Source organism: Melanerpes formicivorus, unplaced genomic scaffold (genome assembly GCF_026170545.1).
Source record: "Melanerpes formicivorus ecotype bairdi unplaced genomic scaffold, bMelFor1.0.p_v2 SCAF_38, whole genome shotgun sequence".
Taxonomy (NCBI): Eukaryota; Metazoa; Chordata; class Aves; order Piciformes; family Picidae; genus Melanerpes; species Melanerpes formicivorus.
The window spans coordinates 384,833-404,443 of record NW_027142390.1 but is presented as its reverse complement, the minus strand read 5'-3'; the positions used below and the strand labels follow the sequence as shown (position 1 = coordinate 404,443).

The window sequence follows — 19,611 nt, the reverse complement described above, 5'->3', positions numbered from 1 at the left end:
CAATGGCTTTGTCACACACTTAAAGGAACTAAAGGACCCCGTGGAATGGGGCAGGCACGTGCTGCAAGTCTTCACCTACTCCACTTTAGGGAGTTAAGAATGCTCCTTACCAGCTCAGGCCCCAGAACGATGTCACTGCATGTGTTCACTCTGCTGTTTGCAAACAGACTCCAATCTGTCCTGATGCTGCTAAAGTGCAGTAACTGTGAGGTTCCCTCTCACACCAGTGAGACCAGGAAATTAACAGAGAGAACAGAACAACACATGCCAGTTGTTTCAAACAGGAATGGGCTAAGGTTTAAATTCTAAATGATCCATCAAGAGCTGAACTCTTGTACACTGAATCTGTCCAGAGTGAGCATTAACCAGATAGAAGCTGTTCCAGCTGCAGCAGGGTAGATGACTGACTTCATAGTTTGACTTGGAACTGGCTCATAAAACCCCTTTACATAAAAAACAAATACAGAGTGCAAAGGGTTAATGCAAAGGGTTAATGGAGGTGTTCAAAACCAGGCTGGATGGGGTCTTAAGGAACCTGGCCTAGTGGGAGCTGTCCCTGCCCAACCCTTCCAACCTAGCCCACTCTGATTCTATGATCCTAGAGCACCTCCATCACAAGTTGTGAACCCAGCTGTGCACATCCCATCACCTTGGATGTTCCAGAATGAAACAAGCAGATATCCCTTCTTTCCCCTAAGGAGTTCTGACTTCTCTTCTCTCCCTAGTCAGACCCACACAAGTGTTCATTTGTTATGAATGATTCAATAAACGTCAACCGTCAGCTCTGGGTGTCCTTATTCCTTGTGCACACACTGCAGTGGAGTGAAAAACATAAACCCAAACTAAACAAAACCAAACAACATCAAAGAGTGCTTTTCTAGGCACAGCCTTCCTGCATGCTGGTGGTCAGCACGTTCATGCATAAACTGGTTTGCTACTGAAGTGGAAAGACAATGTGTATCTAGAGAGATTCCCTGGTTAAATCTACCTGTGTGACACACAAAATGATGAATCTGGGTCAAGCCCACAGCAGCCTTCTCACCTAGCTCCCAGGGAACGTAACCAAAGGTCTGATTCCCTGTTCACAGGTCCAAACCACAGGTTTACTGATTTCTGTAGTAAATGCAGTTTCTGAGTGCCTTCAGCTGTTCTCACCACTCCCTGTGCAAAGGGATGGCAGAGCATCTCAGTATTTTGCTAGAATGCTGTTTTTTTACACAAATGTTTTCCACTGACATTCATCCTCTTCACCACCATCAAGACACACCAAGTGCCTTGAGTGTTCCCTTGAAACAGGATTGTTTCCCTGCTCCCTGTCTGACAGCACTGTCCCAGTTACAGAAGTTGGTTTTGCCAGCTGTTTTCAACTCCCCTCTTCCTGTTCTGTGCCTCCCTCCCACACACTTACCAGATTTGACCTTTTTGCAAACCCACTGTAATTAGCATGGGCCAACTGCTTCCAAGGGACATGGCTGCAACAAATCCTTTTATTACTCCTTCTAATGATTCCTTAGTCAGAGAAGTTTGGAGACAGTCACTGCTTGCCTGGTAACTCGGTTCACATTCAGCAGCCAGCTGCACTGTTAAAGCACCAGTCAGGAGGCCTCACCAGAGCAGTTAAGTGGAGAAGTGCTGCAGAGGGACAAGCCTGGGTGAGGTCTGGGCTGTACAGAGACATCACATGAAAACTGCAGGCAGGGAAATCCTTCTGGTTTTAGGGAATGGATATGTGGGCTATCTGTATTGGGGTGCAGAAGTTCCACTTCCCTCTTCAGCAAGGAGCAGGAGCTCCTCACTTCTGCAGGGTAATCAGGAAGGAATCTGGTTGAACAGAGAGACCTCTGATAAAAACAGATGGGCAAGTTCCTTGAGAAAACTCAGTTATCTACCTGCCTTGAGGCTACTTTTAAACCTGTGTGAAGACATCTGTAGCTTGCTCTCCTTGATGAAACCACTGCAGCTTAGAAGTCCCAAGAAGGAAACCAAGAAAAGGACATGAGTCAGTGAGGAGCCAAGTTACTTTGCTTACATGAGATGCAGCAGAGGCTGAAGGAGAGCAAAGAAGCACTGAACTCTGATTAGATCACAGATTACACTGGGGTGCTGAAGCATGACACTGGCTCCTGACAGACATGAGGCATGTCAGACACCAGAGTAATGGAAGGATCCTAGCCCAAAGGCAAAGACAGGTCTTGAACTGATTCCAGTCCCTGTGGTCTGATCCAGGCAAGTAAGCAGCATCTCACAGACACCCCAGAACAAGCAGCACTCAGTGGCTGCAGGAACACATCCTCACAGCTAACACACACTGGGCCTGCCTCATGCTCCTGATCTGGAAAGAGGGGAAGCCAGACTTGGTCACATGAGCCAAATACTCCTGCAAAATGGAAGAAGGTAATGCAGGAGCCCCCCAAGGAAGTTACATCATTGCCATTTTCTCCCTGTAGGATATCCTAACAACCCAGCTATGATGCAGTGTGGACACTTTAAATATCTGACTGCTGTAGGGAAAATGTGAAGTTGTGGTTGGGACAACTAGGGAGAGTGACCTGCTTTGAAGAGGTTACCTGGAATATGATTGCTGGTTTAAACTAATTTTCCCAGAGAATCAGAGGGTGTTAAGAGTTGGAAGGGACCTCTGGAGATCATGGAGTTTCCTCTTGATTCTGAAGCTGACACTGATGCATGGGATTCCTGAAGAACTGATTGTAAAAAGAGAGGAGGAGAAGGAGGAGGAGAGAGAAAAGCCAAGACCAAAAAAATATAGTAAAACTTCCTGAAAGGCTCTCAGAGCCAAAGCAGTCAAGACACAAAGCAAGCCACTTGAAGAAGCAGGTGCTGTTGAAGACATCAAGAACAGGCCTGCAAAAAATTTCCAAACCATTCACTGCTGAGAGTGTTCTGCTCACTGCTTTTAGGACAGTATCTGGGTGCTGCACAAACCTGTAGGGGAGCTGGAAGACGAGAGGAGCTACAGGAGGGAGCACCCACATATAGGCATGCTGGACATCTGACAGGCAGCCCTGGACACTATCTAATGTGGTGTAAAACATTAAATAAGTGCAAACACAAAGCAATTCTGACTCTTCCTGTCTCAGCTCTTTGCAGTTCACCCACTGTGTAAGAGTGGTGCTGTTCCGTGGCACTCAGAACCAAGGGGCCAGATTCTTCAGCAGTGTTCACCACAAAGTGGTGTAGATCACTGGCCTGCCTGAAACAACTAACAGATAATCAGAGAAGGAGGGTGTCCACAAGTTGCCAGCTACAGCTCTTACAATTCACCATGCTGTCAGTTTTGATGGGCGAGTCTGCAAACACGGGAGAATCACGGCTTTGGCATGGAAGCACAGCTGCCATCCTCTCTACACAGACTGACTAAATTTGGCTTGTATCAAAATGTTTGCCATAAGCAATCTGAGTATAATGAATGTAGGTTTTGTTAAGAGGAATGGTAAGGTGCAGACTTTTTCCATCTCTGAACAAAATGCAAACCAGGGAAAACGCTGGTTTAGATCCACCTAAACAAAGCAAAGTCAGATGATTTTATGTTGCAGGAATAATTTTGTGCTACCCATTTCAATCTTAGGAGACTTGAAAGGAGCTTTTCACATTTATTATTTAGTTTAAAAAATGGATTTAGGCCCATTTTAGAAACAGCATCACTTTAAATTAAGGAGCTATTTAGTTTAGGGAATGCTTAGGAAGAACATTCTGATTTTCCACTCTGCTTCCACCCCAAAGTCTACACTGAGCTCAACACTGTTGATTTCCCAATATTCAAAGGTTTTCTTCTTCTCAGTAAGCCACATTTGTGCAAAACTACTCCACTGCACTACTTGAGAAGTAGATAGGCATCACCAAGGATTACTTCTGGCCTACCTTTCGCTCTCCTGTGTGGGATCAGATTCCATTACTTGACGTTCCAAATGGTGAAGATGTTACAAGGAGCTGAAGAACAGCGTCACCACCCGGTGTCCTCAGCCAGCCCTGCGCGGCAGGGGAGGTCGTGCTAAGATTCTGAAATTCCCTTGGAGTAAGGGAAAGCAAACCGACAGCAAAGGGCTGAACAGTGGGGCTGGGCGGAGCCAGGGAAGACTCTCTATAGCGGGCTGGAGCAAAGCCACAGTGGGAAGGAAAGGGAGAGAGAAAAGGAGAGAGAGGAGTTAATAAGTACAAGAAAGACATCACCACTTTCAAAGTGCTGAATGAAATTCCTCTTTTCAAGAGTCCCTGATACACTGTGGTGTTTCCTCAGTAATTAAGAAAGTATTAAGTAATTTGCAGAATGTGCAAAAGAGTGAGTCAGCTCCCCAGAGACAGGGAAGTGTTGGATGGCTGCTGCACAGTGCAGCACGCCCTCACCCATAGCTCGCTGCAGCAGTCCTCTCGCTGCACTGCTCCTGTCTCAACAGCAGGCTTTAGACTTCGATCACGGCATTTACCATTTTAATAAGCCTTTAAGGCTTAAGGAAAAAGCCTACTGCTCACTGCAGCCCTACTTCTCCTTACCCTGATTCTTGGTAGATCTCGATGAGCAGGAAATTCTGTTAAGATTTGTATCGAGTTCAGGAGAGTAACAGAGCTGACAAGGAACTCCCCACTGTTAGCTGGAATGCAGGAAGGGGGGAGAGAAGTAGACAGATAATCTTTGTAGAGATAGAAGACACCTGGACATTTTGTATACTTCTGTTAGATAAATAACCTTTGTATAGATAGGAAGCATCTGGACTTTTTCTGTGAAATATTAACATACCTCTGTCGTTTTAGATGGGTAACGTTTTGTGTATAAGCCTGCACAAAACCCTCTGAAGGCACACAGATCTTTTGGAGAGATCCAACTTGTGTCCAGCACTCAAACAGAAGCATAATACAAGAAACTTACCGAGTCTCTTGCTTTTCTCTAAGTCAAACTGAATGACAGGGCCGAGCCGCCTAGCTTACCGGGCTCACAGCGGCACAGGCTGCCTGCTGCAGAGCACTCTTCAGAACAGAAGGCTAAGCAGCCCCAGGCGCTGTGACTCCGCTTCCAGGGCCCGCGGCTGCTCTCCAGCCGCTCTCAGACGTACCCGGGGTGCCCTCTAGTGACGGACATGTCCTCCATACGCCTCCTGCCCCTTTTCCTGTGCTTCCCCTATACCCATTAAACGAAGGAAAACCCACATGAAACCGAACAAACAAACGACAATTCCTGGGCAGCCTGGCTGCAAGCCCTGCACCTCTTCTCGTTTATTGCCACAACCTTCCCATGCTCACTGCTCTCCAGAGACGCCTCGGCTAGGCCTAGGCAAAAGGAGCAAGGCCACAGCAAAGGAGGGCAGCTGGTTCCACCCGGGTGCTGCCAAGCTACGAGCACGGCCCAGCGCTGGCAAACAGCTGCAGCACACACCAGGAAAGCACCCGAGCCCTCCGAGGCACTACGCTGCAGGCTGCTTCCAGCTCTCATCCTCCAAGGCCAGAGGTGCAGAGGCAACCGCAGCAGCCTCACACTGCACAGCCCTCCACGGCCCCAGCGGCCCACGGCCCTCTGCTCCATGCGAGGCCCTCGGATTAGAGCAAACGCTTCACCGGGGCTGGGCATCGATTAAACCACGGACTGTACACTACGCTTTGCAAAGAAACGTTGCCTTAGAACACGGTGATACAATTCTTAGCTGCCGCTGCGAGAGAGGCAACGGAGACACGGAGCAATAGAGACACTGCTGCCAAGCGAGCATCGCCTGACATCAACCAGTGAGGTAAAAGTAGGCTGAAGGCCAAACTCACACCCGGGGACTCCCAGGGAACTTCAGCAGGGTTTACAGACGGCTCATTAAAGCAGTTTAGCGCCGTTCCAGGCGGCTGCCGCGGCGCCTCCCTCAGGGGACGCAGACGCCCAGGCCACCACCGCCTTTGTCCCGCCCCATCTTCCATCGATAGCTCTGCGCTCGGCCGCTCACGCCTTAGTGGGGCCTCCCGCAGGTCCCGGATGAACCTTTCTTGTCTCTGCCCTGCCCGCCCAGCCGTACCTCGGTGTTCGCTCCGCCCTCCGCCGGGCAGGCGGGACGCGCGCAGCTCCCACCCCGGTACGGAGGTGAGACCCGGGGCTGGTGGCTCCGCTCGGGAGGGACACTGCCCCCCCCCCCCCCCCCCCCAATCGCTTTTCTGGGGCTGGGCACGGGCGCGAAGCCCCGCCCCTCTCCCCGCGTGCCTCCTGCCCCGGCCGCGCGGGGGTCCCGGGCCCCGTCGCCCACAGAGCTGCCCGCGCGTGCGCAGGCGACACCTCCGCTCCCCTCTCCTCACCCCCCCCCCCCCCCCGCCCCGCGCGCCTCGCTGGTTGCCGTTCGCGGCCGCTTCTCCTTCCGCAGCAGGGCCCCGCAGAGATCTCTCTTCTCTCTGGGCGGGGCCCGCAGGCTCCGGCGGCACTGGGCGTTAGCGGCCGAGCGGGTACCGCATGCGGAGCGGCGGGAGGCGGCCCGCGCCCTGTCCCGGGCCTTGGCGTGGGCGGCCGCTACACCGCGGAGGGGCTAGGGAGGGCGTGGGGTGAGGCCGCGCCGCCAGCCCGACGCCGCTGCTCCGGTGTCTTTCAGAAAGCCGCGGAGGACGATGCCCCTGCCGCGCCCCGCGCCCCCTCGCCGTGTCCCCGCCGGGCGGCCGCGCCCCGCGCCGCTGCACCGCTGCTGAGCCCAGGGACCGAGAGCTGCTCGCCGCCGGCCCGGCCGCCATGGCGTCCGGCTGCCCGCCGCCGTTCGGCGACCCGGGGGAGATGCGGGAGGGGTTCCTGTGCCCGCTCTGCCTGAAGGACCTGCAGTCGTTCTACCAGCTGCAGGCACACTACGAGGAGGAGCACTCCGGCGAGGACAGGGACGTCAGGGGCCAGCTCAAAAGTAAGAGGCGGCCCTTCTAACGCGGTCGCGTTTGCCGCCCCGGATTCCGTACGGCAAAAGCCGCCGGTGCCGCGGGCTCTCGGAGCGCTGAGAACACGCAGGTGTGAATTGCAGTGGGTTACGGGCGAGGAGGTGTTGGAGGCTGGAGAGCGGGCGGGAGCGGGCTTATCCCTTAGAGGGAGTTACAGTGCTGGCAAAGCCTGCCTGGCACGACTCTGGAGAAACGTGTGTCTGTCACCGGGGGTCGGTGTGGGAGGCAGCGTAACTTCAGCTGAAGACTTAAGAGGGACGGTGGCTGCAGAGGGGCTGCTGGCACTAATGGCTGAAGCTCGGAGTGGACAGACTCTAGTAAGAGCAAGGTGCAGGTTCCAGTGTTTTGGGCACTGAATACAACAGTTAAAAATATAAAAGGACATGCAAACTGACGACCCTCAGCATCTTGTTAGGAAGCTTGATGTATAGAAGATCTGTTCCAAGGAACTACTGAATGTTTTCAGCAAGCACAGCGGTGCCTTCAGCTTCTGCTACCATCCAGAGTGGAACGAGGCTGCAAGGGCACTGAAGGTTCTGAAGTTCCAAGTTCTTAGTCTCTTTTTTGCCTGGGAGACTACCTTCCTCTCTCAAGACCTTTGAAATTATTTAGGTGCACACTGAAATTTTTCATTTGTAGTTTGTGCAACAAGACAAAGTGCCAAACAGCCTTGAATGCTAAGAAAATGGTTGGGAATGAGGAGAATTAAGATACTTTCTGTTACAATGTCCCATGGTGCTGTGAAATGGGTCCCAGAGCCCAAGACGGGTCACCGTTTTACAGTGAAGTGTCTGACTGGAGTGTCTAGAGCTACTCTTTCGGCATTAGGACCTTAATACTACTTTATGACAAGCAACAAAGTGCATTGCATGTTATCCATGATTTTATGAACCCCATTCTGGTTCTAAACAGAGCATGTGGAGCATAAACTTGCCATCGAGAAAGAAGAGTTGTGCTGAGAGATGAATGTTCTGTACTGGTTTCATGTGACAAATACTTGGTGACTACCTGCTTGGGTTTATCTTTCAGACCTGGTCCAGAAGGCCAAAAGAGCAAAGAAGAAATTGCTGAAACGAGATGGAGATGACAGAACTGATTCTGGATCTCAGGAGCGATACGAGTCCTTCAGCTACGGCGGGGTGGATCCTTACATGTGGGAGCCCCAGGAAGTAGGTAGGAGAGTTAGAAAGGGATAGCAGTGGGGATAACTTCCTTGATCTTGCTTGGGAAAGTGCCACAGTATAGCTGCAGTTGTATGGGTTGTGTCTGCATTGTTTGAGTTCCTGTAGGACGAGGCTATGGTTTGCATGTTGGTTTTGTGCCTCTGTTGTGTGGGGTGGAGGGGAGAATGCTTATAACAGGGGCGTGGAATAGAATGAGCACCCCAGCTAGCCCTGGGAGCGGAGTCACTGTTGTCCTTGTGCCTTAGCTGTTGAGACCTGCTGGAGATGTGTTCACCTCTGTGCACCCAGCTTTGTTGAGGTGTTCTGCAAACATCTTGTGACCTTTTACAAAACAGATGCTCCACTGATTAACAGTTAAGCTATAGCTGATTAATAATTAGGCTGTGGCTTTACAGAATTCTCAGCTTTTGGGCTACACTTCAAGTAGTTGTTGGGTTACATGTCTGACAAAAGGCATGTTCATCAATTTTAAACTCCTCCAATTTTATCTTGGATTTGAGGTGCAGACCATCTCTTTATATAAAGAGATTTACTATGAAAAGAACAAACCAACCACAAAACAATGACCATGCTAAAAACCCCAACAGAACCCCAAAAACACCTCTCTGAATATAAATCTACATTAGTAGAATTGCAGGGGTAAATGAGCAAGCCTGTAATTAGAAATCCTAGGACTGGAAATTGCCCCTGGCTGTCACTGAGCTATCAGTTACTTTGGTGGCAGTTATTCTGATGACACTTACTGCTAGCCTGGAGATTGGGCTCTAACCTCTATGCTTCATTTAGAGCAGTACTGTGGAAGTCTGGGATTATAATGTGTCTTTAGAATTAGATTTGAAAGTGAGAAATAAAGGGCAAGGAGAGGTGTTTGAATGCATTTTAAGTCCCTGCAGCACATCTGGGTGACCATAAAACCTTCCTGCTGTCTCTCCAGGGGCTATGAGAAGCCATCTTTCTGATTTCAAGAAGCACCGAGCAGCCAGGATTGACCACTATGTAGTTGAAGTCAATAAGCTGATCATCAGGTTAGAAAAGGTAAATCTGCTGCCTTTTAACATTCCAGCCTTAGGAATGCTTCCTAGGTTAAACTCCTCAGGTTTTGCTATGGAGTGTGCCATTTCTTCAAACCTTCTGTTTCTTCTGCTAGCTTACATCGTTCGACAGAGCAAACACCGAGTCGGCTAAAATAAGAGGTTGGTATGAGCTTCACTCAGACTACTCCTGTGGTGTAACGAACTGAGAAATGTTTAATGCCTCCAGTTGTGTGTCCCCTCTTCTCCTGTCCATCACAGCTATAGAGAAGTCTGTTGTGCCTTGGGTCAGTGATCAGGACGTCCCCTTCTGCCCAGACTGTGGCAGTAAGTTCAGCATTCGGAACAGACGTCACCACTGCCGCCTCTGCGGCTCCATCATGTGCAAGAAGTGCATGGAACTCATCAGCCTTCCCTTGGCAAGTGAGTACAGCCCCTGGGGCCAATTCCTGCTTTCCTTAGCTCACTCTGACTGCAGCCCAGCCTTTTGCTATCGGGGAAAAAAGCTGCTGGTGATACTCTGCCTGTGCAGAAGACTCAGTCCTTAGCGTGCCACTCAGTGTCATGCAGACGCTTGTCTGAGGAGAATAATTTATCAATTCTTTGTGTTCCTCCTTTAGCTTTGGAAGTGTTGCAGAACACTGAAGAAGTCACTAGAAGCAGTAGTAGTGTATGCTACTAGTAAACAGAATTAATGTTTAGTCTTACTCTATTGAGTACTTGTAACTGTGAGGGTGTTACCTCCAGGAACTGTAACTGCTGAGGTTCTGTTGTGGATGTTTCCAGTCTTGCCTGTGGTTGTCCAAATGCTGACAGTAAGGAAGTTCATCCACAGGCCTTTAAGAAACCCTTTGGTCTTTAACTTCTTCAGCTGGTACGTAGGAGAGAAGGCTGTGTTTCCTGTGGGAACAAATGACAGTGACTGGGCTTTTTGGCAGATTGAAGCATGAGACACGGAGAGCTTCCCCATGCTGGTCTGTAACTGTGCACCTCCAACATGAGAATGCTTCTAGGCATAAGCAAGGGAGGTGGTGGTCAGCAGTCTGTTCTCTAGCTGCTTTTTAATTGACAGTGAAGACCCCAGTTCGGACTTGCTGTCTTGGTTGTCATGAGCAACTTGCATGCCTGCCAGCAGACTGTTGAAACTAACAGTACCTGAATGCAGAGTCTCCCTTGAAGTGCATTTCATTTGTGTTGGTAATGTTTTGCAGTCCCTCTAAACAGACCTCTGTCTAATGCTTAGGCAAGCTCACCAGTGCCAGCAAAGAGGCCTTGGGCTCTCACAGCAGCCCTAGCTCCTCACCTAACAGTGTCCATGGCTCCCGCCGGGGCAGTATCAGCAGCATCAGCAGCGTGAGCTCGGTGCTGGACGAGAAGGACGATGAGCGAATCCGCTGCTGTCGGCACTGCAAAGACACCCTGCTGAAAAGAGAGCAACAGATTGATGAGAAGGAATGCACCCCAGAGATTGTGAAACTCTACGAGGTAAATTCACTCTCTGCTGCTTGGGGTACCTCTGTGTGGAGGTTTAAGACTAGAAGTCATCAATTGAAACAGCTTTTAAATTCTGAATTCACCTCGCAGGGATACAGGGAGTCTCTCCCTCCTCCTGACAATGCCATCTGTGCAGGGTCCTGTCACCCTGAGTACTTGCATGGTTTTCTCACAGTTAACTGAATGCACACAGGTTTATGTCAGCAAGTTCTTGTGTTAGTGCTTTAATGTCAGTTCTCGTTTCTGCTTTGTTCTAAACAAGAAACTCCGGCTCTGCATGGAAAAGGTTGATCAGAAGGCACCGGAATACATCAGGATGGCAGAGTCTCTGAAGTAAGCCCTGCTTGCTGGTTTTGGTTATGAAGTGTGGGAAGGAGTATGGCAGTGGTGTGCTGAGGCTGCAAAAGTATGCAAATGCTAAGACAAAGCAGTGTTAGATTACTTCTTGTCCCTTGGCTGCTATTCAAGCAAGGTGGCACTGAATGAGGTAATGGTAACATTGCATAGAGGTTTGTAAAATTTGTTGAATTAAAGATTTCTGAGCAGTAGGGAGTCCCAGAAACTGGATTGGTATGAATAGGCAAGCTTTATTCAGGAGACTGATCTGTACCTTTTGTGTTTGTGGTATAAAAGGAGAGGAAAGCTAAAGAGTATTGAAGTCTTCCCTGCTAAATCCAAATTTGCTTTATCAATGGGTGTGGGATTCTGGCCAAATGCAGGTAATTGGTTGCCCAGGGGACAGTCAGTTACTGCCACGTGGGGCTGTAAGCCTCTGCTTTGTGACAAACCTTAGCAGAGAGAACTGACTGTAGTGGTGGAGTCCTTGAGTGTTTTTCCCATGCCGGTTGGCTGGTGAAACTCCGCCGGCTGAGAGGTTGGCTAAGTCTGGCTTTGGGGCATTACTGAAAGAGTGGCAGTCCTGTGGTAAATTACTGTTTCTCCTGAAGAAAAACAAAAGTAGTAGTAATATTATAATAAATAAACTGATCTTCTGTGAGGCATTCCTGTTCAGGTGATTGTCACTTCCCATTGCCGTCTCAAGGGCGTTTTAAAGCCATTGGAGCCCTTTGGGGTCAGCTGGTCTTGCCAGTGTGGCGTCAGTCCTCTCCAGACAGCTTCTGGTGTTGTGTTGTTGGCTGGATGTGTGACTTAAAAGTGTATTTATTTCTCAGTGCTGGGGAGACTACCTACAGTCTGGAACATGCTAATGACTTGAGAGTGGAGATTCAGAAAGTCTATGAATTGATAGATGCCTTAAGGTAAAAGATCTTCCCCCACTCTGGCCTGCACTTGTCCCCCTCTCACCATTTGTGTGTGGTTTGCCTCAGCTGTTGGTGTCTGAGTTTGTGCAGCATGCACCTGCCTATTGACACAGGTAGTGAGTGTGTCTGCACCTTTGGCAGGGGCACAGGAGAAGGTGCCCCAGCAATTTCTGCTTCCTTTTTATGCATTCCTCTGCAGTGTGGTAACTAAGCACAGGGGAAGCAAATAGCAGCACAGCTGGGGGTGGGGTGGTTGGTTGGAGCTTTTGGTTTTGGGGGGAGGTTGCTTGTTTTTTGTTGCTGTTTGGGGTTTTTTTTTGGGGTGCTGTTGTTTGGGGGGTTGGTTTTGTTTAAAAAGCATGGGAGTACAAGTGTTACTCCTTGTGACAGCCAAGGTGGCTTATCTAAAAGAACAACAGAAATTTCTCTTCCAAGATTGTCTCCGTTCTGTCACGTTTTCACTGGCCCTCGTTTCTGAGCTGATGGAGCTGTGTGTTTGCTTTGATTCAGTAAGAAGATTTTGAGTCTAGGCTTGCATGAAGATCCTCAACCCCATCCTAAAACACTACAGCTTCAGAGAATGATAAGATACTCAGCTACACTTTTTGTTCAGGTAGGTGGAGCTTGTGCTGTGAGCTGAATGTGAATTTTGGAGGGGTTCAAGAGGGGATTGGATGTGGCACTTGGTGCCATGGTTTGGTCATGAGGTCTGTGGTGACAGGTTGGACTCGATGATCTTTGAGGTCTTTTCCAACCTTGATGATACTGTTAGAGAGCATTCTCTTTGCCAGGCATCTTCCTGGTTTGAAACTCTTCCAGCAGGAGGTTTAGTTCACTTTTGGGAGTTCCCCTCGTGGTGGTAGCTCAAACACAGTATTAGGCTGAAGGACCTTAGAGGAGGGGTGAGTAGCGGCTTTGCTCTTGCTGGGGTGTGCAGCTAGCTAGCAGTGTAGTTCTGGTGGCAGAAGTGCTCAGGCTTGCAGCAGTGACTGCAGAGCTGAAGTGCCTCTTATTTGTGGGGTGTTCTCTTGGTGGTGTCTCTCAAGTACTTGAACACTGGCTGAGTGCCTGCAAGCAGCATTGTAAATACTACAATTTTTGTCAGGAAAAACTCTTTGGCCTGATGTCCCTGCCAACCAAAGACCAGTATGAAGAACTGAAGAAGAGAAGACTGCAAATGGTAAGACTCCCTCTGTGACAGCCATCACTGTCTGTTAACTTCTACCTTTGGATATTTAGAATGGAATTTTTTGAGCTCATGGTGTTCCTGCATGTGTTTTGATTTAGGTGGCTCTGGAAACACATGGAAAGCAAGAGGAAAAACAGAAAGACTTCATCTCCAGATCTGCAGCTGCAATTAATGGTGATGCAGCTCACCTGAAAAAGGGAACAGTCAAGAAGTCTGAAGGCTGGTTACCCACCTCTAGCATCTCAAGGGAGAGTGAGATAGCAGACCCACTTCTTCAGCAGATTGACAACATCACCTCCTTCATTAAGCAGGCCGAGGCAGCTAATAGGATAGATGAGGTCCACATGCTGCAAGAGAACCTGAGGCAGCTTCAGGATGAATATGACCAACAGCAGACTCTTAAAGCTATTGAGCTCTCTAAAAAGCAGGCAGAGGAGGAAGAGATGCAGAGGGAGGAACTTCAGGTCCTACGTGAAAAGGAGTGGGAAAGAGAACATCTCAAAATCATGTCTCAGCATTCAAGGACACACTCCTTAGACTTCAGAGAAGGCAGGCAGCACCAGCATGAAGTTGTAAAAGAGGATCAGAATTTGACAGCCCATGCATTGGATCTGGATGTTGCTCAGATCAAGGGAGACCCAAGCTTTGAATCTCCTGCTGTTGAGCAGCTGCCAGCTAAAGAGCACTTGATCTTCACATACAAACCCCAGAGCATACTACAGTGTGACAAAGACCAAGGTCAGGCTGCCTGTCTAAACCCTTTTGAAGAGGAAGCAGATACCCCTCAGTCAGAGGAGGATTCTAACCCATTTGCCAAAGACACTTCTCCAGTGGCTTCTTTGTCTAGCACAGCTTTGCAAAGTGATAAAAAAGAGTATAATCCATTTGAAAATGATGAGGAAGATAAGCAAATGAGTGGAGCACCTGGCAGTTCTTTGAACCCTTTTGAAGAGGATGAAAGTCCATCTCAAAAGCCTGGGGGCAGCTGGAATTCCGGGAACCCATTTGAAGAGGGATCTTCAACCAATCCCTTTGAAGTGGAGGATGGCATCGAGGTCTCTGGAGAGGAGACTATAGAGGAAGAGTTGCTTCTCCAGCAGATAGATAACATCAAAGCTTACATATTTGATGCCAAACATAGTGGACGAATGGATGAGGTGGAGGTGCTGACAGAGAACTTGAAGGAGCTGAAGCGCACGCTGGTGAAGCAGAAGGAGAAATCCAGTTGCTGAAGCAGCTGCACGCTGCCTAATGGCTTTACATCTGCTGTTAAATGTGGGGAAGTAGAGCAGATCGTGACAAACAGTACAGATGACAAGAGGGAGTTGAAAGAGTCTTGACTTACATGCACTTTCAGTTAGGCATTTCCACTACTGCTCAGACCTGAAGAGTTACTGAAGTATGCTGCTGGCATCACACCTGTTGCTCACAAGAGTGTCTGATGCTGACTGCTCCTTGGTCTGTGCTCAGTCCGGTCAGAGTGGCTGACAGGGGACTGATTTGGAAATGGGTGCAGTGTTGGTTTGTCATCTTTCCCCTTTTCTGTTGTATTGGCCTTTTGAGTGGGGCTTTGACTGAAGTCCTCTGACAAGGACCCAGGGCTGCAGGCCAGCTGCACTGCCCAAGAGCATTACATAAAAGTGCTGTTGGAAGGCTGCTGCGGTGCTCTGAGGTGCAGAACTTACAGGCTAGCAGGTCAATTTTGTGCAATGGTAACACATAAAAGGGATTTTAAGACTGAGAACTTTATAACTGATATTAATATCAGTAACTTTTTAATGTGCTTATAAAAATTCCCTAGCAAATTTTGCATGCTGTCTGTTCATAACTTTCGGTTTCCTACTTGCTCTGAGTCCAGCCTTGCTGTGTCACACAGAGCCAGGCTGGCCTCAGAGACCTGCTTATGAGGGAACAAATGTTAGCCTATTTCCAGGGAAACAGGCTAGCACCTTTTGGAATCTACACATTCCTTTAATGACAGAATGATCATGTTTGTCACATTTGTGAAACTGGAACCCTTCTTTTGTAGCATTCAAGGAACAAAACAAATCTTGTTTACAAGGGAGGGCTGAAGCGCCACTGAACTGGAATTCTGTTACAGCTCGGAGACATCTCTCCTATTTGATTCTGCTCAGCAGAGGTGGCAGCCAGGCATGTCTGTCTTAAGTAAGAGGCTCCAAGCGGCAGTCATCTCGTGATCCTGTGGCTTTACTAGTTGAGGGCCAGCAGCTGTGATGCAGGAGGGCTGAGCTTGGCTCACGAAGGCTGCTGCAGAAATTTGGAATCACCTTGGGTTCTCTCTGAGAAGATGGAGCCTCAGCTGCTTTGAGAGGCACAGGTTTGAAAGGTGGTGGGGCTAACAGGTGTTGACACTGGAGCAGAGGAAGGTCAGGCAGATGACCCTGCACAGCACTGGGCTTACATGGAAGTCTGATCATGGTGGAACAGGGCATGGTGCATGGTGTCTGTTAGCATAGCTACAAGCTAGGCTTGTGTGGTCCTGTAGAGACACAGTCACACCACCTACAGAGCAGGGACTCTGGATTTATTTTGCTGTAAGTGAAGGTAGGGACTTGTGGAGCTGGTGTTTTAAAAACCCCACCACCTCTGTCCTCCCTGAGGACAGCTGATGTCCTCACTGTGGTCCAGAGGTGGAGGTGTGCAGAAGACACTGTCTTAAGATCAGGAAGCTTTTATATGGAGATGATTTGATTTGAGTCCCTCAGTGTTCCACCAAGTAGAAAGGAGCAGAGGATTCTGAAAGGTCAACAAGATGTGCACTGGGGCAGGAAACCCCCCAAAGGCTGAGGTGGATGCATGTCAGGGATGGTGTTTAAAGTAGTTATTTAGGACAGATGTGCTTGCTCACCAAGGGTTGCTCCCTGCAACCCAAAGCTTTGTTGGTATCAGCATGAAAACAATGTTCCAGTGACTTCAGCTTTCCCATTTCAAAGTGTTCCTTCTCCTTGTTGCAATGACCCTGCCCTGTTCCTGTTTTCAGTCTAATACACTAAGAATTCAAGCACCCTTATTGTACATGCAGTGATGTGTTCTTACAGGCATACCTCATCAGCTCTGTCAGTGTTCCGCGTCATACAGACCCCTACTAAAGTCACCTCTAAATGAAGACCTTGTGCTGGCATCTCAGTGCTGTGGGGCTCAGGAGGCCTTGGTACTCACAAAGCTCAGTGACCAGCACTGACTTTTGTTAAGGCTGCATGCAGGGCTCTGTGTGGAACCTTTGTAACCAGATGAAATAAACCAGCATCTTTATTTTGTGCTGTGCTCGCCCCTGGCATTCTCGACTCCTGGTGTGGAATCTTGTCCTTGCCTGCTGGCTCAGGTGCTGACATGGAGTTCAGCAGGGGTTTGATACCTAAGCCTGGCTTAAGGGAATGTGCAATGTAGGGGACCTGAGAGGCTTTACACTTTGTGTGAAGGACAACGAAGGCAATGGTAAAGCTTACCTTAACGAACACCAACAACTTGCATGTTCTGATTTGCTGCTGATTTTCTTGACCAGTGCTTCTCAGAGCTACACTATCAACTGCAGGAGTTGCAAAAGAGAGTTTTGTTTCTGACTGCTAAGGACATCAATTAAATTCAGCATGTAGTTTGAGCCTAGAGTTACCACTTGGCTGTCTGCAGTTGGTATGAGACAGAAGAAACACCTCTGTACTGCTTTCTATACATTGTGGAATTCTGTGCTTTGGACTTTTCAGTCTGTTGTGAACCCCACAGCAAACAGCATCTTGTTGTCACCTCAACCTTGACGTGCAGGCAGGAGTAGGAGATGGGGCTCCAGTTCTGGCTTCCTTTCATGCAGTGTTGCCTGTAATGTTTTGTAAAACTGGCACCAAAAAAAGCAGAGTTTTTAACTTATTTATTTTTCACTTTGACTATTCTGGTTGTAGCTGAAAGAAGACTTAGGAGTTATATGTGTGACACCGATGTGCTTGATTCTGTTTCCAGGAGCTGTTAGCTCTTGCCTGTCACTGAAGCACCTTGATCATTCCGGTCCGAGCAAAGCCGAGCGTCTGACGAGCAGTCAGGCTGATGTTTCCTCTTTCACAGCAGCTTTGTATTTTCCCCTCATCTCTTTGGGCAGAGGCACAACAGCAGGGCAGGGAACTTGGCCTTCAACTTCACAGATGCATTCTCGCAGATGGTACTTCTTGGGCCCGAAAGTTGCTGGATGTGATAGTTTCCTCCTTTCTCTTTCCTCTTTTTCAAGTGTTTCTCTAGGAGAGAGAACTGTTTGTTACTGCCAGAAGCCTGAGAGTCAACATTCCCCCTCCCTTCACAATTTGCCAGAAACAGACTGACAGTTTCTGACTTGTCCATCTGAAATAGCTCAGTTTTATCTGCTAAAAGTGACGTTTCCTTCTGCACTCCTGACAGAAGGTGGCAGGGGTTGTGTTCTGCTGTAGGTCGGGCTCCATAGAGCTCAGGAGTGTTACTTACTTGCTTTTCCCCAGGATTTTTTTAATGTGCTCTGTTATCTCTCTGTTGGTTTTATCTTCCACGTCAACCAAAACTTGTTCTCCGTTGTCTGTCAAGAAAGATTTGTAAGATCGGTCAGAGGGCAGCGTTCCTGCCCCGTGCTGCCTCCCAGCAGTGTAAAGTGTGCTCTAAAGACACAGCAGCCAGACCCCTGCTGCAGGGCAAGCAAGCAGCCCCTGCGCCGGGAGGGCAGCGGGCACAGCTCGGGCGCTGAGCACGGGGCCGCTTCCCAAAGCGGCGCAGGCCGAGGCGCCGGGGCCAGGCTTCTGGCGGGAAAGCCGCGGCTGGCCCGAGGCTTCCTCGGGGCGCCGCTAGGGCAAGGCGGAGCGGCGCCCGGGACACTCACCCAGGTAGAAGCGGAGGAAGGGGGAGGGAGTCATGTTCTTGAACAGCATGATCTGCACCCAGGGGTTCTTGTACTGGATCTGAGGGATGTTGAAGTACACAAACTTCCTGGAAAGGAGATAAACACAACCGCAAACCAAGACGTCTCGGGAGGCGCAGCCCCCGCGGCCCAGCCGCGCCCCGCACTCCCCGCGCTCACCTGGCGCCCTCGCTCAGCTCTCCTGCCGAGTTGTAGTTTACGGTCATCACCTTCACCGAGCTCTTGAAGATGACGTCGCCCTGGCTGAGGTACTGCAGCGTCCGCCGGATGGGGAACCTGCCTTTCATCGGCATGGCGGCGGCCTGGGCCCGGCGCCCCCCCGCCCAGCGCCGCCCGGAAATGGGTCCCAGAGCCGCCCCGCCCCGCCCGGAAATGGCGCCCAGAGCCGCCCCGCCCCGCCCCGCCCCGCCCCGCGCCGCCCGGAAATGGCGCCTAGAGCCGCCCCGCTGCCGCCTTTCCGTTCGCCGCGGGCTCCGCGCCAGGCTGAGGTCTGCGGGGGCTGTGCTTGGGGGCGCAGGTGCTGCTTAAGCTGCGGGCGATGTTGTCCCGCCGGGTCCCCAGCCGCTGCCGGCTGCCTTCGCGGGGTTTGTCAGGGCCAAAGTAGCAGCGCACAGCCCGGGGACTTCACCTTGTTGGGCTGAGGCGCTGCCGTGTGAGTACATTCGGCAGATGAGCAGCAGCTTGGCAGCCGTTACAAAGGTGTATGCAGAAGGCAGCTGCCTGTGCAGCCATGCATTGTGTTTTGTGTTCTACTTTCTCGCACTATTACTTTCTTTCAAGGACCCAAAGAAATACAAAGGGCAGTTCCGTTGCTCTGGCGTTGCATGTAGGAACATGCATTTCTGTAACGCCAGACAGCTTGGTCAAGCAGAAAATAAAAGCGTTTTATGCGTAAAAATTCGCCTGACTCGATGTGAGTTCATGCTGCAGGGTTCAGAAATGCTCTGAAACCTCCCTACGAAATACTGACCTGGCTACTAACACCCACGCAGACCTGCTGGAGTAGTAAGAGTCTCCAGAGGTCTGAGTTTCTTCTCGATGCTCTGCAGACAGGGTGATAAATGGGCTGCTCACTTGTGTGGACAGTTTCACAGAGGATCAACCTTTTCAGTCTTAGGCAGCCAGAGCTCCTGCTTCACACCAAGCTTCTCCACAGAAAGGACCTTCTCTCTTTGCCATGTGTGGTGATTGTTTTGGGGTTTTGTTAGACACCTGGATGTGACAACTGAAACTTAAGAAGTGATTACAGTGACCTGGCTGAGGGCACTGCCAGCCAGTTTGCTGATGACACCAAACTGGGAGCAGTGGCTGACATCCCCGCAGGCTGTGCTGCCATCTAGTGTGATCGACTGCCATCCACTGCCATCCAGACTTGGACAGGCTAGAGATCTTGGCAGGAAGTTGAATGAAATTCAACAAGGCCAAGGGTAGAGTCTGGCGTCTGGGAAAGAACAACCCCAGGGGCCAGCACAGGTTAGGGACTGATCTGGAGGGGAAAGGGACCTAGGGATCCCGTGGACAGCAGGATGCCTGGGAGCCAGCAATGTGCCCCTGTGCCCAAGGCAGCCAAGGGCATCCTGGGGTGTATTAGAAGGGCTGCAGTGAATAGGTCAGAGAGGTTTTCCTGCCCCTCTGCCCTGGTGAGACCACATCTGGAATATTGTGTCCA

At 50.0% G+C, this 19,611-nt stretch overlaps 3 protein-coding genes across 9 annotated transcripts in view; 1 reads left to right on the top strand and 2 right to left on the bottom strand.

Moving 5' to 3' along the window:
* Nucleotides 1-6,023, bottom strand: part of TMCC1 (transmembrane and coiled-coil domain family 1) — a 113,582-nt gene extending 107,559 nt beyond the window's left edge. The window contains exons 1-3 of one of the 5 annotated variants that reach the window (XM_068157715.1): nucleotides 6,006-6,023; nucleotides 4,510-4,607; nucleotides 3,880-4,109 (exon numbers count right to left, since the gene is read on the bottom strand). The gene's annotated coding sequence lies outside the window, so the exon portion shown is untranslated. Of the gene's footprint in view, nucleotides 1-3,879; nucleotides 4,110-4,509; nucleotides 4,608-4,882; nucleotides 4,948-5,763; nucleotides 5,864-6,005 lie in introns of those variants that run through there. The other 4 variants (XM_068157713.1, XM_068157718.1, XM_068157714.1 and 1 more) reach the window with 4 other exon arrangements.
* On the top strand, nucleotides 6,002-16,352 carry RBSN (rabenosyn, RAB effector). 3 transcript variants are annotated; one of them, XM_068157711.1, is made up of 12 exons: nucleotides 6,002-6,070; nucleotides 6,567-6,863; nucleotides 7,924-8,067; nucleotides 9,013-9,113; nucleotides 9,226-9,271; nucleotides 9,371-9,532; nucleotides 10,353-10,594; nucleotides 10,866-10,936; nucleotides 11,776-11,862; nucleotides 12,376-12,478; nucleotides 12,971-13,045; nucleotides 13,153-16,352. In XM_068157711.1, exons 2-12 carry the CDS (start codon nucleotides 6,701-6,703, stop codon nucleotides 14,284-14,286), a joined length of 2,328 nt encoding a protein of 775 aa, XP_068013812.1. In that variant the 5' UTR covers nucleotides 6,002-6,070; nucleotides 6,567-6,700; the 3' UTR covers nucleotides 14,287-16,352. The 3 variants fall into 3 exon arrangements, with proteins under 3 accessions (XP_068013812.1, XP_068013813.1, XP_068013811.1); XM_068157712.1 differs by having other exon boundaries at nucleotides 6,040-6,062; XM_068157710.1 differs by lacking the exons at nucleotides 6,002-6,070; nucleotides 6,567-6,863 and adding an exon at nucleotides 6,881-6,964.
* Nucleotides 16,353-16,922: 570 nt separating this feature from the next.
* Nucleotides 16,923-18,291, bottom strand: MRPS25 (mitochondrial ribosomal protein S25). The gene is made up of 4 exons (XM_068157725.1): nucleotides 18,102-18,291; nucleotides 17,904-18,010; nucleotides 17,519-17,606; nucleotides 16,923-17,295 (listed from the first exon to the last, which is right to left on the bottom strand). Exons 1-4 carry the CDS (start codon nucleotides 18,233-18,235, stop codon nucleotides 17,103-17,105), a joined length of 522 nt encoding a protein of 173 aa, XP_068013826.1. The 5' UTR covers nucleotides 18,236-18,291; the 3' UTR covers nucleotides 16,923-17,102.
* Between the last annotated feature and the right edge of the window lie 1,320 nt (nucleotides 18,292-19,611).

Excerpts from the sequence above, each read along its gene's own strand:
- MRPS25 (XM_068157725.1), bottom strand. The coding sequence starts at position 18,235 with ATGCCGATGAAAGGCAGGTTCCCCATCCGGCGGACGCTGCAGTACCTC. Across the intron at positions 18,011-18,101 it reads GAGCTGAGCGAGGGCGCCAG|GAAGTTTGTGTACTTCAACA; the intron begins GTGAGCGCGGGG and ends TCTCCTTTCCAG. Across the intron at positions 17,607-17,903 it reads CTTCCTCCGCTTCTACCTGG|ACAACGGAGAACAAGTTTTG; the intron begins GTGAGTGTCCCG and ends CTTTCTTGACAG.
- RBSN (XM_068157711.1), top strand. The coding sequence starts at position 6,701 with ATGGCGTCCGGCTGCCCGCCGCCGTTCGGCGACCCGGGGGAGATGCGG. Across the intron at positions 9,272-9,370 it reads CGAGTCGGCTAAAATAAGAG|CTATAGAGAAGTCTGTTGTG; the intron begins GTTGGTATGAGC and ends TGTCCATCACAG. Across the intron at positions 13,046-13,152 it reads AGAAGAGAAGACTGCAAATG|GTGGCTCTGGAAACACATGG; the intron begins GTAAGACTCCCT and ends GTTTTGATTTAG.